At 31.7% G+C, this 13,333-nt stretch overlaps 6 protein-coding genes across 6 annotated transcripts; all 6 read left to right on the top strand.

Annotated features, from left to right (window-relative positions):
• Positions 1-1,806: 1,806 nt before the first annotated feature.
• Positions 1,807-3,263, top strand: LOC114404831. Its single transcript, XM_028367586.1, has 2 exons — positions 1,807-3,043; positions 3,184-3,263. The coding sequence occupies exons 1-2, from the start codon at positions 1,807-1,809 to the stop codon at positions 3,261-3,263; spliced, it is 1,317 nt and encodes a 438-aa protein (XP_028223387.1).
• On the top strand, positions 3,225-4,419 carry LOC114405964. Its single transcript, XM_028368495.1, has 2 exons — positions 3,225-3,893; positions 3,985-4,419. Exons 1-2 carry the CDS (start codon positions 3,289-3,291, stop codon positions 4,325-4,327), a joined length of 948 nt encoding a protein of 315 aa, XP_028224296.1. The 5' UTR covers positions 3,225-3,288; the 3' UTR covers positions 4,328-4,419.
• LOC114404830 lies at positions 4,385-5,316 on the top strand. Its single transcript, XM_028367585.1, has 3 exons — positions 4,385-4,392; positions 4,422-4,521; positions 4,600-5,316. The coding sequence occupies exons 1-3, from the start codon at positions 4,385-4,387 to the stop codon at positions 5,314-5,316; spliced, it is 825 nt and encodes a 274-aa protein (XP_028223386.1).
• A 2,045-nt stretch (positions 5,317-7,361) lies between these two features.
• On the top strand, positions 7,362-8,556 carry LOC114405963. The gene is made up of 2 exons (XM_028368494.1): positions 7,362-8,030; positions 8,122-8,556. The coding sequence occupies exons 1-2, from the start codon at positions 7,426-7,428 to the stop codon at positions 8,462-8,464; spliced, it is 948 nt and encodes a 315-aa protein (XP_028224295.1). The 5' UTR covers positions 7,362-7,425; the 3' UTR covers positions 8,465-8,556.
• On the top strand, positions 8,522-9,492 carry LOC114404829. The gene is made up of 3 exons (XM_028367584.1): positions 8,522-8,529; positions 8,559-8,658; positions 8,737-9,492. The coding sequence occupies exons 1-3, from the start codon at positions 8,522-8,524 to the stop codon at positions 9,451-9,453; spliced, it is 825 nt and encodes a 274-aa protein (XP_028223385.1). The 3' UTR covers positions 9,454-9,492.
• A 91-nt stretch (positions 9,493-9,583) lies between these two features.
• On the top strand, positions 9,584-13,083 carry LOC114405383. The gene is made up of 9 exons (XM_028367952.1): positions 9,584-9,736; positions 9,851-9,992; positions 10,084-10,158; positions 10,329-10,561; positions 10,987-11,079; positions 11,158-11,262; positions 11,434-11,727; positions 11,809-11,867; positions 12,721-13,083. The coding sequence occupies exons 2-8, from the start codon at positions 9,857-9,859 to the stop codon at positions 11,863-11,865; spliced, it is 993 nt and encodes a 330-aa protein (XP_028223753.1). The 5' UTR covers positions 9,584-9,736; positions 9,851-9,856; the 3' UTR covers positions 11,866-11,867; positions 12,721-13,083.
• The last annotated feature ends 250 nt before the right edge of the window (positions 13,084-13,333 follow it).

The raw sequence follows: 13,333 nt of genomic DNA, 5'->3' as shown, positions 1-13,333 counted from the left end.
TGTTCATCCCTCCTTTCTACTTCACCTTCCTTAATGTATCCCAAACATAAGCTACTCACTATTCTTTAATTATTTATTTGCATTTACAATCTAATACAAATTTCTTTGACACAACATTAAATATTTTCTTCTCAAATTCTTAATATCCAACATAATTTATACTAGATTTCGACTGCTGTAAGTTCAATTAAATAAAATTATTGAAAGATATAAGGTAAGTTTAATGGTTATGAAAGAAGAAGAATAAAGAAAAGATGGTAGATTTAATCTCTTGTTGATAAAATTAAAATTTATTGATAAAAAATTAAATAAAATTATTGTTTGTTTTATTTATTCATAAAAATCAAATTCAATAAACTTGTTATTATTTAAACCATTTTTTTAAAATTATACCAATTATAAAACTGATCAAAATACTGGTTTAAGATTCAATTATTTAACTATAGATATCACTTGAACCAATATTAATAATAATAATAATAATTAAGTAATGCATAAAAATAATATTAAAATATAATATCATAATTTTATAACATTAAAAATAAAATAAAATTAGAATTCAAAGTACACACAAAAATTAAATTGAATAAGAAATACATTAATAATAATAAAAAAAAGTGAAAGAAATACATTAAATTGAATCAGAAAGTGAAAGAGTTATCATGCTATTGACTTAATTTTATATAATGAGTTAGTTTCACCATTTATTATTTTAATTAATAATAATAATAATAAGAAATACATTACTCTTCATTTTAATTTTCATATGTAAAAAAAAAAAAGATGTAGGGGAGCTTTGAAGGACTGCAACAAAGCTTACCATTGAAATTGTAGGTAGTAACGTTACGACACTACTCAAGTGTAATGAAGCTTGGGGGGATGTGATTTGAATAACACTAAAACGAGTGGTTTATAATACCATGTCACAATTTGGCCCATTATAAGAATAAGGATAACAAGGATAGGCTCTACCCCACATAATCATAGAATTTATAATACCATGTCACAACATAGCTCTACAATTGTGTAAGGGCCCATTATGGTTTTTATATCAAACACCCACCATTGGCTTTCCGATCACACTATATACGTTATAGACTTCAAGATTAATGGAAAAGCATCAATTTGACAATCATATTATTCCCTCTTAAGATGACACACCTGTACTGTACCTATTGATTTGCACTTTCATGCTTAAGTATTTTACGTTTCAGTCAAAATAAATTTTATATGTTAATATAAAACTTTGACCCCTATAATTGACACATTTGTGTTTTACTCTTTTCATTTTGGTGCCTACATGAAAAATGTTTGCCCTGATAATGAATTTCAGTATTTCTTGATATTAGTTTCTGATTTTTGAGTTTTGATCGAGATATTAAGTTCACCAAAAATATGGAAACTTCAATGATTAAATAAATATATTGAATGAAATATGCAAATTTCAGTCTGCACCCCAACAATATAATTGTGAAATAATTGTGAGTAGTAGTTGATGCAGTTTTGCATAATTGAGTGATAGTGAAAAATGTCATTCTATTTTATAGTTGCTAACACGACTATGATTGACTTATACCTGGATATTTTAGTTATACTAAGCACTAATTTATTATGTCTATTTCATTCTACTTTTTCAGTTTATTTTATCAAATGGATAAGAGTTGGATAGACTACAATTATCTTAATAAAGAGAAGTATATTAGAGGAGTTTTAAATTTTCTAGATTTTGCATTTGCGAAATCGTCAAAGGATGGAAAAATTTTATGCCCTTGTACCAAATGTGTCAATTGCAAGTGGCGCTCTCGGATGAATGTTTATGAACACATCATTAGTAATGGGTTTCTAAAAGGATATGTTACTTGGATCTTTCATGGTGAACAAGTTGGCCCATCTAGTTCTTTAGATACATCCCAAGTGGAAGGGGAGTTTGATCATGACATGGATACATTGGTTCATGATGCATTCACAATGCATACAACCAATGAGAGTAATGACACAGATATAAATATGGAGGATGGAGATTCTAGAGAATTCATGAATGGACCTAGTGCTCAACAATCTGAAGACAATAATAATTCAGATAAGTTCTATCAGATGTTAAGGGAGGCAGAGCAAAGTCTTTATAAAGGTTGTAAGAAGTTTACAAAATTGTCATTCCTTGTACATTTGTATCACTTAAAGTGTCTAAATGGGTGGACTGATAAAAGTTTTTCGATGTTGTTAGAGTTGTTAAGTGATGCATTACCAGAGGAAAATACTTTGCCCAAATCATTTTATGATACAAAGAAGATTATTTCAGGGTTGGGTCTATCTTATGAAAAAATTCATGTTTGTCCCAATGAATGCATATTGTATAGGAAGGATTTGGCCGATGCTGAAATTTGCCCTAAATGCAATTTGTCAAGATGGAAATATAACTCTGATGATGTTGAATGTAGAAAAAAGATACCAGCAAAGATTCTTCGTTGGTTCCCTCTTATACCTAGATTGCAAAGACTTTTTGTATCACCAAAAACAGCTTGTTCTATGATATGGCATGAGGTTGGTCGAACTAAAGATGGACTCTTGAGGCATCCAGCTGATTCATTTGCTTGGAAGGATTTTGATTGTCAGTATCCTGATTTTGCTTGTGACGCTCGTAATGTTCGACTAGGTTTGGCTACTAATGGCTTTAATCCTTTCAAAACTATGGCAATTTCCCATAGCACTTGGCCTGTTATCTTGATTCCGTACAATCTTCCTCCATGGATGTGTATGAAGCAACCTAATTTTATACTTTCATTGCTTATTCCTGGTCCAAAAGGTCCAGGTATGAACCTTGATGTTTATATGCAGCCTGTTGTGGAAGAATTAAAGGAATTATGGGAAATTGGGGTAAAAACATTTGATGCATGTAAAAAAGAGTCATTCCAAATGCGTGCTGTAATTATGTGGACTATTAATGATTTTCCTGCTTATGCAAATTTGTCTGGTTGGAGCACTAGAGGCCAATATGCTTGTCCATGTTGTGGTTTTGAGATTGGCTCAAAGTGGTTGCGTTATGGTAGAAAGTTTTGCTATATGTGTCATCGTCGTTGGTTAGAGCCCGATCATAAGTGGAGATACAATAAAAGAGATTTTGATGGAACCCAGGAGTTTAGAGCTCCACCTGATCTACCTAGTGGAGCTTTTTCTTTGAAACAGATGCAATATCATGGAGTTGGGGATTGGTCACCGTGGAAAAAGAGAAGTATTTTGTTCACATTGCCTTATTGGCAACATAGTGTGCTCCGTCATAATCTTGATGTTATGCACATAGAAAAGAATGTGTGTGATAACATTATTGGGATGCTGTTACAATTAGAAGGTAAGTCAAAGGACAATGATAAGGCACGCTATGATCTTGTTGATATGAATATTAGAAGCCAATTACATCCAAAGATGCACCCAAGTAAAGGCAAACAATATTTTCCTAGAGCTTGTTACCAAATGACTTCAAAAGAGAAAGAAACATTTTTGGAAGTTCTCAAAACAATAAAAGCTCCTGATGAATATTTGTCTAATATTTCAAGATGTGTGCAAGTGAAGGAACACAAAATATCCGGTCTCAAAAGTTATGATTGTCATCTTTTAATGCAAGAGTTTCTTCCTATAGCTATGAAAGGTTGTTTGCCAGACAAAGTGAGTTTAGCTATATCCGATCTTTGTTGTTTCTTCAAGGAGTTGTGTGGCAAGGTGCTTAATGAGAGTAATTTAGAGCACCTAGAGCATCAAGTAGCTCTAACATTATGCCAATTAGAACAGATTTTTCCTCCATCTTTTTTCACTGTAATGGTGCATTTGGTAATCCATTTGGCACATGAAGCAAGAGTTGGAGGTCCTGTACATTACCGATGGATGTATCCTATTGAAAGGTATGAATACTTTTTAATCATTTTAAAACATTCTAGAGTTATAAAGTAAAATGATATTATCTTAATTTGTAACCTAAAATTTTCTTTTTAGGTTCCTTTTGACTCTAAAGTCATTTGTTCGTAATCGAGCACATCCAGAAGGATCTATTGCAGAAGGATATTTAGCTAATGAATGCTTGATATTTTGTTCAAGATATCTATCTAGGGTGGAGACTCATTTTAATCAATTTGCTCGAAATGATGACTCATGTTTTGTGGAAAATGTAAGTGTTTTAAATCCTAGAGGTAGACCATTGGGGAGAAAGAAGCAAGTTGGATTCAATGTGAAGAAGAGAAAAAGAGCTTCTCGGATTTCTCTTGATAAGAAAGCATTGGTTCAAGCACATAGATATGTGCTTTTCAATAGCAACAATGTTGACCACTTTCGAAAGTAATACAATTTTTTTCATGTTCATTTAGTTATTGAATATTTGTATAATATCTTTCTATCAATGATAATGCTTACTTTTTCTAACCTTTTTTACATAGAGCCTATACTGATCTTATCAAGAGACAAAATCGTCGATTATCTCCATATGAAGTTGACAAAATTCATAGTAAAGAATTTCCAGATTGGTTCCGTGAAAGAGTAAGTTTAGGAAGCATCAATAATATTAAATTTTGCATTCATTTAAAATTTTAACCATTTGAAATAAAATTGTGGTAGGTTGCTCGATTGGAAGAGCAAGACAGCACTCTAGTGACAAATGATATCAAGTGGTTAGCTCGTGGTCCACTAGAAATAGTGAGAAGATATAGCGGGTACATTGTTAATGGAGTTAGATTTCATACAAAGACACGTGAAAGGTGCTTGAAGACTCAAAACAGTGGCATTGTTGTAACTGTTAAGACATTAAGTTATGCCAGTTCAAGAGATAAAAACCCAAAGGAGGGAGAAATCCACTACTATGGTGCACTAACAGATATAATTCAATTGGATTATTCTGGAAAATATAAGGCTATACTTTTCAAGTGTGATTGGGTTGATATAAACAGGGGTTGCAAAATTGATAACTTCGGTATGACATTAGTGAATTTCAATTATTTGCAACATACAGGGAATGATATATGTGACGATCCATTTGTTTTTGCATCTCAAGCTAAGAAAGTATTCTATGTGGAGAATAAAACACAAAATGGTTGGCTTGTTGTTGTGCATGCTAAAATCAGAGATGTATATGATATGGGTGATGAGCAATCCAATGACACGGATCAAGGGAATGAACAAGTCTTACAAGAGATAAATCATAATGATTTGATCAGACCAGAAGCTGATGATAGTGATGATATCATTGAAGTTACAATACCTATGGAGAACATTTTACCACATGACAAGGATGATAATTATATAGATGATGATGAGAGCGATGCAGACTTCTTTTGATTTGTTTTTATTTGTTCTATTGAACATTTGGTTATAGTTTGAGTATACATGTATTAAACATTTTGTCACATTTATATACTCTTATTCCTTTCTTTAGTTTTTTGTTCTTATTATTCATTACTCTTGTGTTTATTTTTTGTTATGTATAAAAATCACTCACAATATAATGATGTTATCCGTTTTTATCAAAATTTGTTTCGTTGTTTCCTCAATAGTTTGATTCTTTGTGATGGAGATTGGTGAAAAATAGCTTACAAGCAATCTAATTTGCCTTTTAGGTAATTACTTTATTCTTCTTTTATTTTTTGGCATGGTGTTTAAAAAATCATAGTCAATAATGTAGTTATATCTAATTTTTATTTTATTTTATTTTTGGATTGATTTATTCAGCATACTATGGGAAGCGCAGAAAGTTGAATATCATTCAAAATGATGGTCAATCACAAGCAAAAGAGCAATCAATTGAAAGCTCTACTGAAGTGAACCAAAATAACAACTCTATACTTGAAGAAAATGCACAATTTGAAGGAGGTATAAAGATTTATTAACTTAATTTCTTATTTTATATTAAATTATTTATAACACAATTTTTTATTAACTAAATCAACAATCACAAACAGAACAACACATACAAGAAGATAGTCATGTTCAGTCTCATACTTCTCTTGAAAGTGCAAGTGAAAGTTCAACTAAAGGTATTTATACACATATGCTTTTTTGGGTTAGAATTATATGTACAATTCTGTTTGAGTTGAATATCTTTTAGAATATGATAAGATTAAATTTAATACCAATGCATACAACCATGAGAGTAATGACACAGATATAAATATGGAGGATGGAGATTCTAGAGAATTCATGAATGGACCTAGTGCTCAACAATCTGAAGACAATAATAATTCAGATAAGTTCTATCAGATGTTAAGGGAGCAGAGCAAAGTCTTTATAAAGGTTGTAAGAAGTTTACAAAATTGTCATTCCTTGTACATTTGTATCACTTAAAGTGTCTAAATGGGTGGACTGATAAAAGTTTTTCGATGTTGTTAGAGTTGTTAAGTGATGCATTACCAGAGGAAAATACTTTGCCCAAATCATTTTATGATACAAAGAAGATTATTTCAGGGTTGGGTCTATCTTATGAAAAAATTCATGTTTGTCCCAATGAATGCATATTGTATAGGAAGGATTTGGCCGATGCTGAAATTTGCCCTAAATGCAATTTGTCAAGATGGAAATATAACTCTGATGATGTTGAATGTAGAAAAAAGATACCAGCAAAGATTCTTCGTTGGTTCCCTCTTATACCTAGATTGCAAAGACTTTTTGTATCACCAAAAACAGCTTGTTCTATGATATGGCATGAGGTTGGTCGAACTAAGATGGACTCTTGAGGCATCCAGCTGATTCATTTGCTTGGAAGGATTTTGATTGTCAGTATCCTGATTTTGCTTGTGACGCTCGTAATGTTCGACTAGGTTTGGCTACTAATGGCTTTAATCCTTTCAAAACTATGGCAATTTCCCATAGCACTTGGCCTGTTATCTTGATTCCGTACAATCTTCCTCCATGGATGTGTATGAAGCAACCTAATTTTATACTTTCATTGCTTATTCCTGGTCCAAAAGGTCCAGGTATGAACCTTGATGTTTATATGCAGCCTGTTGTGGAAGAATTAAAGGAATTATGGGAAATTGGGGTAAAAACATTTGATGCATGTAAAAAAGAGTCATTCCAAATGCGTGCTGTAATTATGTGGACTATTAATGATTTTCCTGCTTATGCAAATTTGTCTGGTTGGAGCACTAGAGGCCAATATGCTTGTCCATGTTGTGGTTTTGAGATTGGCTCAAAGTGGTTGCGTTATGGTAGAAAGTTTTGCTATATGTGTCATCGTCGTTGGTTAGAGCCCGATCATAAGTGGAGATACAATAAAAGAGATTTTGATGGAACCAGGAGTTTAGAGCTCCACCTGATCTACCTAGTGGAGCTTTTTCTTTGAAACAGATGCAATATCATGGAGTTGGGGATTGGTCACCGTGGAAAAAGAGAAGTATTTTGTTCACATTGCCTTATTGGCAACATAGTGTGCTCCGTCATAATCTTGATGTTATGCACATAGAAAAGAATGTGTGTGATAACATTATTGGGATGCTGTTACAATTAGAAGGTAAGTCAAAGGACAATGATAAGGCACGCTATGATCTTGTTGATATGAATATTAGAAGCCAATTACATCCAAAGATGCACCCAAGTAAAGGCAAACAATATTTTCCTAGAGCTTGTTACCAAATGACTTCAAAAGAGAAAGAAACATTTTTGGAAGTTCTCAAAACAATAAAAGCTCCTGATGAATATTTGTCTAATATTTCAAGATGTGTGCAAGTGAAGGAACACAAAATATCCGGTCTCAAAAGTTATGATTGTCATCTTTTAATGCAAGAGTTTCTTCCTATAGCTATGAAAGGTTGTTTGCCAGACAAAGTGAGTTTAGCTATATCCGATCTTTGTTGTTTCTTCAAGGAGTTGTGTGGCAAGGTGCTTAATGAGAGTAATTTAGAGCACCTAGAGCATCAAGTAGCTCTAACATTATGCCAATTAGAACAGATTTTTCCTCCATCTTTTTTCACTGTAATGGTGCATTTGGTAATCCATTTGGCACATGAAGCAAGAGTTGGAGGTCCTGTACATTACCGATGGATGTATCCTATTGAAAGGTATGAATACTTTTTAATCATTTTAAAACATTCTAGAGTTATAAAGTAAAATGATATTATCTTAATTTGTAACCTAAAATTTTCTTTTTAGGTTCCTTTTGACTCTAAAGTCATTTGTTCGTAATCGAGCACATCCAGAAGGATCTATTGCAGAAGGATATTTAGCTAATGAATGCTTGATATTTTGTTCAAGATATCTATCTAGGGTGGAGACTCATTTTAATCAATTTGCTCGAAATGATGACTCATGTTTTGTGGAAAATGTAAGTGTTTTAAATCCTAGAGGTAGACCATTGGGGAGAAAGAAGCAAGTTGGATTCAATGTGAAGAAGAGAAAAAGAGCTTCTCGGATTTCTCTTGATAAGAAAGCATTGGTTCAAGCACATAGATATGTGCTTTTCAATAGCAACAATGTTGACCACTTTCGAAAGTAATACAATTTTTTTCATGTTCATTTAGTTATTGAATATTTGTATAATATCTTTCTATCAATGATAATGCTTACTTTTTCTAACCTTTTTTACATAGAGCCTATACTGATCTTATCAAGAGACAAAATCGTCGATTATCTCCATATGAAGTTGACAAAATTCATAGTAAAGAATTTCCAGATTGGTTCCGTGAAAGAGTAAGTTTAGGAAGCATCAATAATATTAAATTTTGCATTCATTTAAAATTTTAACCATTTGAAATAAAATTGTGGTAGGTTGCTCGATTGGAAGAGCAAGACAGCACTCTAGTGACAAATGATATCAAGTGGTTAGCTCGTGGTCCACTAGAAATAGTGAGAAGATATAGCGGGTACATTGTTAATGGAGTTAGATTTCATACAAAGACACGTGAAAGGTGCTTGAAGACTCAAAACAGTGGCATTGTTGTAACTGTTAAGACATTAAGTTATGCCAGTTCAAGAGATAAAAACCCAAAGGAGGGAGAAATCCACTACTATGGTGCACTAACAGATATAATTCAATTGGATTATTCTGGAAAATATAAGGCTATACTTTTCAAGTGTGATTGGGTTGATATAAACAGGGGTTGCAAAATTGATAACTTCGGTATGACATTAGTGAATTTCAATTATTTGCAACATACAGGGAATGATATATGTGACGATCCATTTGTTTTTGCATCTCAAGCTAAGAAAGTATTCTATGTGGAGAATAAAACACAAAATGGTTGGCTTGTTGTTGTGCATGCTAAAATCAGAGATGTATATGATATGGGTGATGAGCAATCCAATGACACGGATCAAGGGAATGAACAAGTCTTACAAGAGATAAATCATAATGATTTGATCAGACCAGAAGCTGATGATAGTGATGATATCATTGAAGTTACAATACCTATGGAGAACATTTTACCACATGACAAGGATGATAATTATATAGATGATGATGAGAGCGATGCAGACTTCTTTTGATTTGTTTTTATTTGTTCTATTTGAACATTTGGTTATAGTTTGAGTATACATGTATTAAACATTTTGTCACATTTATATACTCTTATTCCTTTCTTTAGTTTTTTGTTCTTATTATTCATTACTCTTGTGTTTATTTTTTGTTATGTATAAAAATCACTCACAATATAATGATGTTATCCGTTTTTTATCAAAATTTGTTTCGTTGTTTCCTCAATAGTTTGATTCTTTGTGATTGGAGATTGGTGAAAAAATAGCTTACAAGCAATCTAAATTTGCCTTTTAGGTAATTACTTTATTCTTCTTTTATTTTTTGGCATGGTGTTTAAAAAAATCATAGTCAATAATGTAGTTATATCTAATTTTTATTTTATTTTATTTTTTGGATTGATTTATTCAGCATACTATGGGAAAGCGCAGAAAGTTGAATATCATTCAAAATGATGGTCAATCACAAGCAAAAGAGCAATCAATTGAAAGCTCTACTGAAGTGAACCAAAATAACAACTCTATACTTGAAGAAAATGCACAATTTGAAGGAGGTATAAAGATTTTATTAACTTAATTTCTTTATTTTATATTAAATTATTTATAACACAATTTTTTATTAACTAAATCAACAATCACAAACAGAACAACACATACAAGAAGATAGTCATGTTCAGTCTCATACTTCTCTTGAAAGTGCAAGTGAAAGTTCAACTAAAGGTATTTATACACATATGCTTTTTTGGGTTAGAATTATATGTACAATTCTGTTTGAGTTGAATATCTTTTAGAATATGATAAGATTAAATTTACTAGTGAGTTTCTTTTTTCCATATAGTTCAAATCTGTGTGTGTGTGTTTGATAAATGTCATATCCATGAATGATTTAGATAAAAAGAGAACCAGAGGTTATACACATATGCTAGATGTGTGGGACTTGCCAGATGGAGAATTCATACTTGTTGAAGTAGATCATTGGGGCAATCCTATGGGTTGGGAAGGGAAAACTCTACTGAATGCAATTGGGAGCTTGGTAAGGAGACACCAATGTGCTCCTATCAATTTTCTTAGCTGGAAAGACATGCCTAAGGACTATATTACTGACATGGTTGAATTAATTCAGGTCTGGTATAAAACTTTATAAGTGTTGTTTCATCTTGCTTCTTGTAAAATTTTATGTATTCTAATGTCTAACAAAATGATCTTTTTTGTTTGTTAATGATACTCATAATAGAGTAAGTTTCGATTTGTTCCTGAATTAACTGAACAAACAAAGAAAATATTGATTGATGACATGAGTCTGAAATGGAGACAATTTAAATATGAACTTAAATCAAAAGGATATGATGAGAGCAAAACTAAGGAGGAAATGATTGCTCACATCCCAGATCCAAGGGTTGATCCTTCTCAATATCGTGATTTAGTACATTATTGGTGTTCTGAGAAAGGGCAGGTATACATGACAATGTCACCAACCTTTTGCTAACATAACAATTATATATTATATGTTTATTTTTAATATTGACTTTTTATATTTGTTGGTTATAGAAAATAAGCAACATCAACAAAAGGAGCCGCTCAAAATATGAGGACTTGCATTGCATGGGAACCAATAATCTTCCAAGACGGATTCATGAGATGGTTTTCCTTTTTTATATTTCTTTTATTTTTAGATTGCTTAATACAAATAGGATGATTGATCTTTTTAACTAATGTTAGACTACAAAGGCTAAGGGAGTGCAACCTTCTAGGGCAAAAATTTATATTGACACTCGAACTCGAAAAGATGGAAGCATTGTTACTGAAAAGGCTGCTATTGTAATTGTAAGAATTTTAATTTTTATTTCAATACTTTTTCTTTGTTTTGCTCAATTTTCTAATAGAAGGTTATGGGGTGAGGGGGAGTAACTAATGTGGAGATGAGTTTTGTTTAGTGATATTGAAGTATTCAGGATATTGATGTATGATAATAATTTATAAGGTGTATTTATGTAGGATGAACTAAAAAAGAAAATGGTTGAAGCAGAGAGTTCACAAAATTTACAAAGCACCCAAGATTCTACTGATTGGACAAATGATATATATTCAAAAGTCAAAGGACCTGAAAAAAGAGGATGTGTGCGTTGTCTTGGCAAGCTTCCACATCAAGCAAGTTCATCTCAAAGCTCTTATACAAACAATAGAATTCAAAAGTTGGAGAATTTGCTTGGAAACCTTGTAGCTGTGCTTCAAGTACGATTTGCAGAAGATCCACAAATTAATCAAGTCTTAGAAGCTATAGATCAAGAGGTATGAATTTATAATTCTACTTATTCAACGATTTAACTATGATATGATACTTTACAAAGAAAAAACATTCTTTTAATTTAGGTACCTACAAATGATTCTACCAGTAAAGATCATCAAACTACAAACAATCTTAGCTAGAGGTGAGTTGAAATATAGTACTATATTTTAACTATATATATATATATATATATATATATATATATATATATATATATATATATATATAGCATCATTATGTTATTTTAATAGCAGTTGAATGTTATAATTTATGCTTCAGTCTTGTTCCTTTTACTTGAATGATGATTTGGAAAGCCCTCGTGCAATTGGACCCTTCTTTAGGCTCTCACGGTCAAGGAAAAGATGATGGCAGCATCAACCACATGATTATTCAGTTTGTGTCCCCACTATAAATATATAATTGGGTCATCTAATTGATCTTTTCTGGATGGGATCACCTAAATGAATTATTGATTAACTGGACCAGCTTGTGATAATATATTGTTAAATTTACACGTCCCATTTTTCTTTTTTAAGGTTTGTTTTCTCGTATATGTTATTGGGTGATATATACTTGTTAAATACATACTTGAAGGACCTATGCTAAAGCAAGAGTATTTTACAATTGGAATGAGGGTGGGAAAAATGTGAAGCAGAAAAGCAACCTTATTTTCATGTGAATGTTTGGCTATTATTGTTGCATACTCATTTTGTTTGACCATTCCATGTCCTTCCTAGGTTTTAATTATTCTCATCTGCATATCAACTTCATAAAATGTAACCCTTCAACAATTTCTAATTAATTATAAGTTGATGTAATTAATTAGTTATGCAAAAGTATGCTAGATAAAGTAATCTTTTTGAACTTTCAACAGAAAACACAATCAATTTGGCTTTAGGGTCATCTTAATTACAGCTGTCATGTATCCCTTTGAAGTATGCCATATCTAGTAAAACTAAAAGCTAAGAACAAATATCTTTCTTGCTGTGAAACAGGCTTCATGGAGTTGCTATAATTTGTTGCTTCTGAGAGAAAAAGGTAGGAGCATGCCAAGCTTATGATGGAAGAAACAGCTAGTTAAAACAAGATTCCAAATTAATTGCTGCACATGCAACATTTTAATACTACTGGGCTCTTTTTTGTTCCTTTTTTGTTCCATGATATTACATATAGAAGAACCATGTTCTAAAAACATTCCCTTTTTTGTTCTTAAATCTTGCCACTGTAACCTTTTTCTAGGCAAAAGTGATGTTAATATGTTAGTCATTAGTCATAACTCCACGTGATTAGCACACAGCATATACATTTAATTTGAATTTCAAATTGAGAGCAAATAAATTCTGAGGTCAACCACTAAAGATATGTTTGGATTTCTTTCATTCAAAGCTCACAATCTAGTTACAACAATCACAAATTAGGCTAACAAAAATTTAATTGTATGTAGCAGGTTGTTGTAACTTTTCAAATTTAATTAAGCTCATGTATATTTAATTAAAAATTATAATAAAAAAATGTAATTAGGAACTAGTTTTATTATTATTATATGACATTTACCTACAGAAGACCGTAGGTACAAGTAAATTGACTTTTACCTACAGTTAGAGATTA

Source organism: Glycine soja, chromosome 3 (assembly GCF_004193775.1).
Source record: "Glycine soja cultivar W05 chromosome 3, ASM419377v2, whole genome shotgun sequence".
Lineage (NCBI taxonomy): Eukaryota > Viridiplantae > Streptophyta > Magnoliopsida > Fabales > Fabaceae > Glycine > Glycine soja.
The sequence above is the reverse complement of the archived record's forward strand: the minus strand, read 5'-3'. Positions and strand labels throughout refer to the sequence as shown.

Bases quoted from the DNA above. Each gene is read 5' to 3' on its own strand.
- LOC114404831 (XM_028367586.1), top strand. From the start codon at position 1,807: ATGAATGTTTATGAACACATCATTAGTAATGGGTTTCTAAAAGGATAT. The intron at 3,044-3,183 runs GTAGAAAGTTTT...TCTTTGAAACAG, and splicing joins CTCAAAGTGGTTGCGTTATG to ATGCAATATCATGGAGTTGG.
- LOC114404829 (XM_028367584.1), top strand. The intron at 8,659-8,736 runs GTAAGTTTAGGA...AAATTGTGGTAG, and splicing joins CAGATTGGTTCCGTGAAAGA to GTTGCTCGATTGGAAGAGCA.
- LOC114405383 (XM_028367952.1), top strand. From the start codon at position 9,857: ATGGGAAAGCGCAGAAAGTTGAATATCATTCAAAATGATGGTCAATCA. The intron at 10,159-10,328 runs GTATTTATACAC...TGAATGATTTAG, and splicing joins AAGTGAAAGTTCAACTAAAG to ATAAAAAGAGAACCAGAGGT. The intron at 10,562-10,986 runs GTCTGGTATAAA...TGTTGGTTATAG, and splicing joins ACATGGTTGAATTAATTCAG to AAAATAAGCAACATCAACAA.
- LOC114405963 (XM_028368494.1), top strand. From the start codon at position 7,426: ATGCACATAGAAAAGAATGTGTGTGATAACATTATTGGGATGCTGTTA. The intron at 8,031-8,121 runs GTATGAATACTT...TTTTCTTTTTAG, and splicing joins TGGATGTATCCTATTGAAAG to GTTCCTTTTGACTCTAAAGT.
- LOC114404830 (XM_028367585.1), top strand. The intron at 4,522-4,599 runs GTAAGTTTAGGA...AAATTGTGGTAG, and splicing joins CAGATTGGTTCCGTGAAAGA to GTTGCTCGATTGGAAGAGCA.
- LOC114405964 (XM_028368495.1), top strand. From the start codon at position 3,289: ATGCACATAGAAAAGAATGTGTGTGATAACATTATTGGGATGCTGTTA. The intron at 3,894-3,984 runs GTATGAATACTT...TTTTCTTTTTAG, and splicing joins TGGATGTATCCTATTGAAAG to GTTCCTTTTGACTCTAAAGT.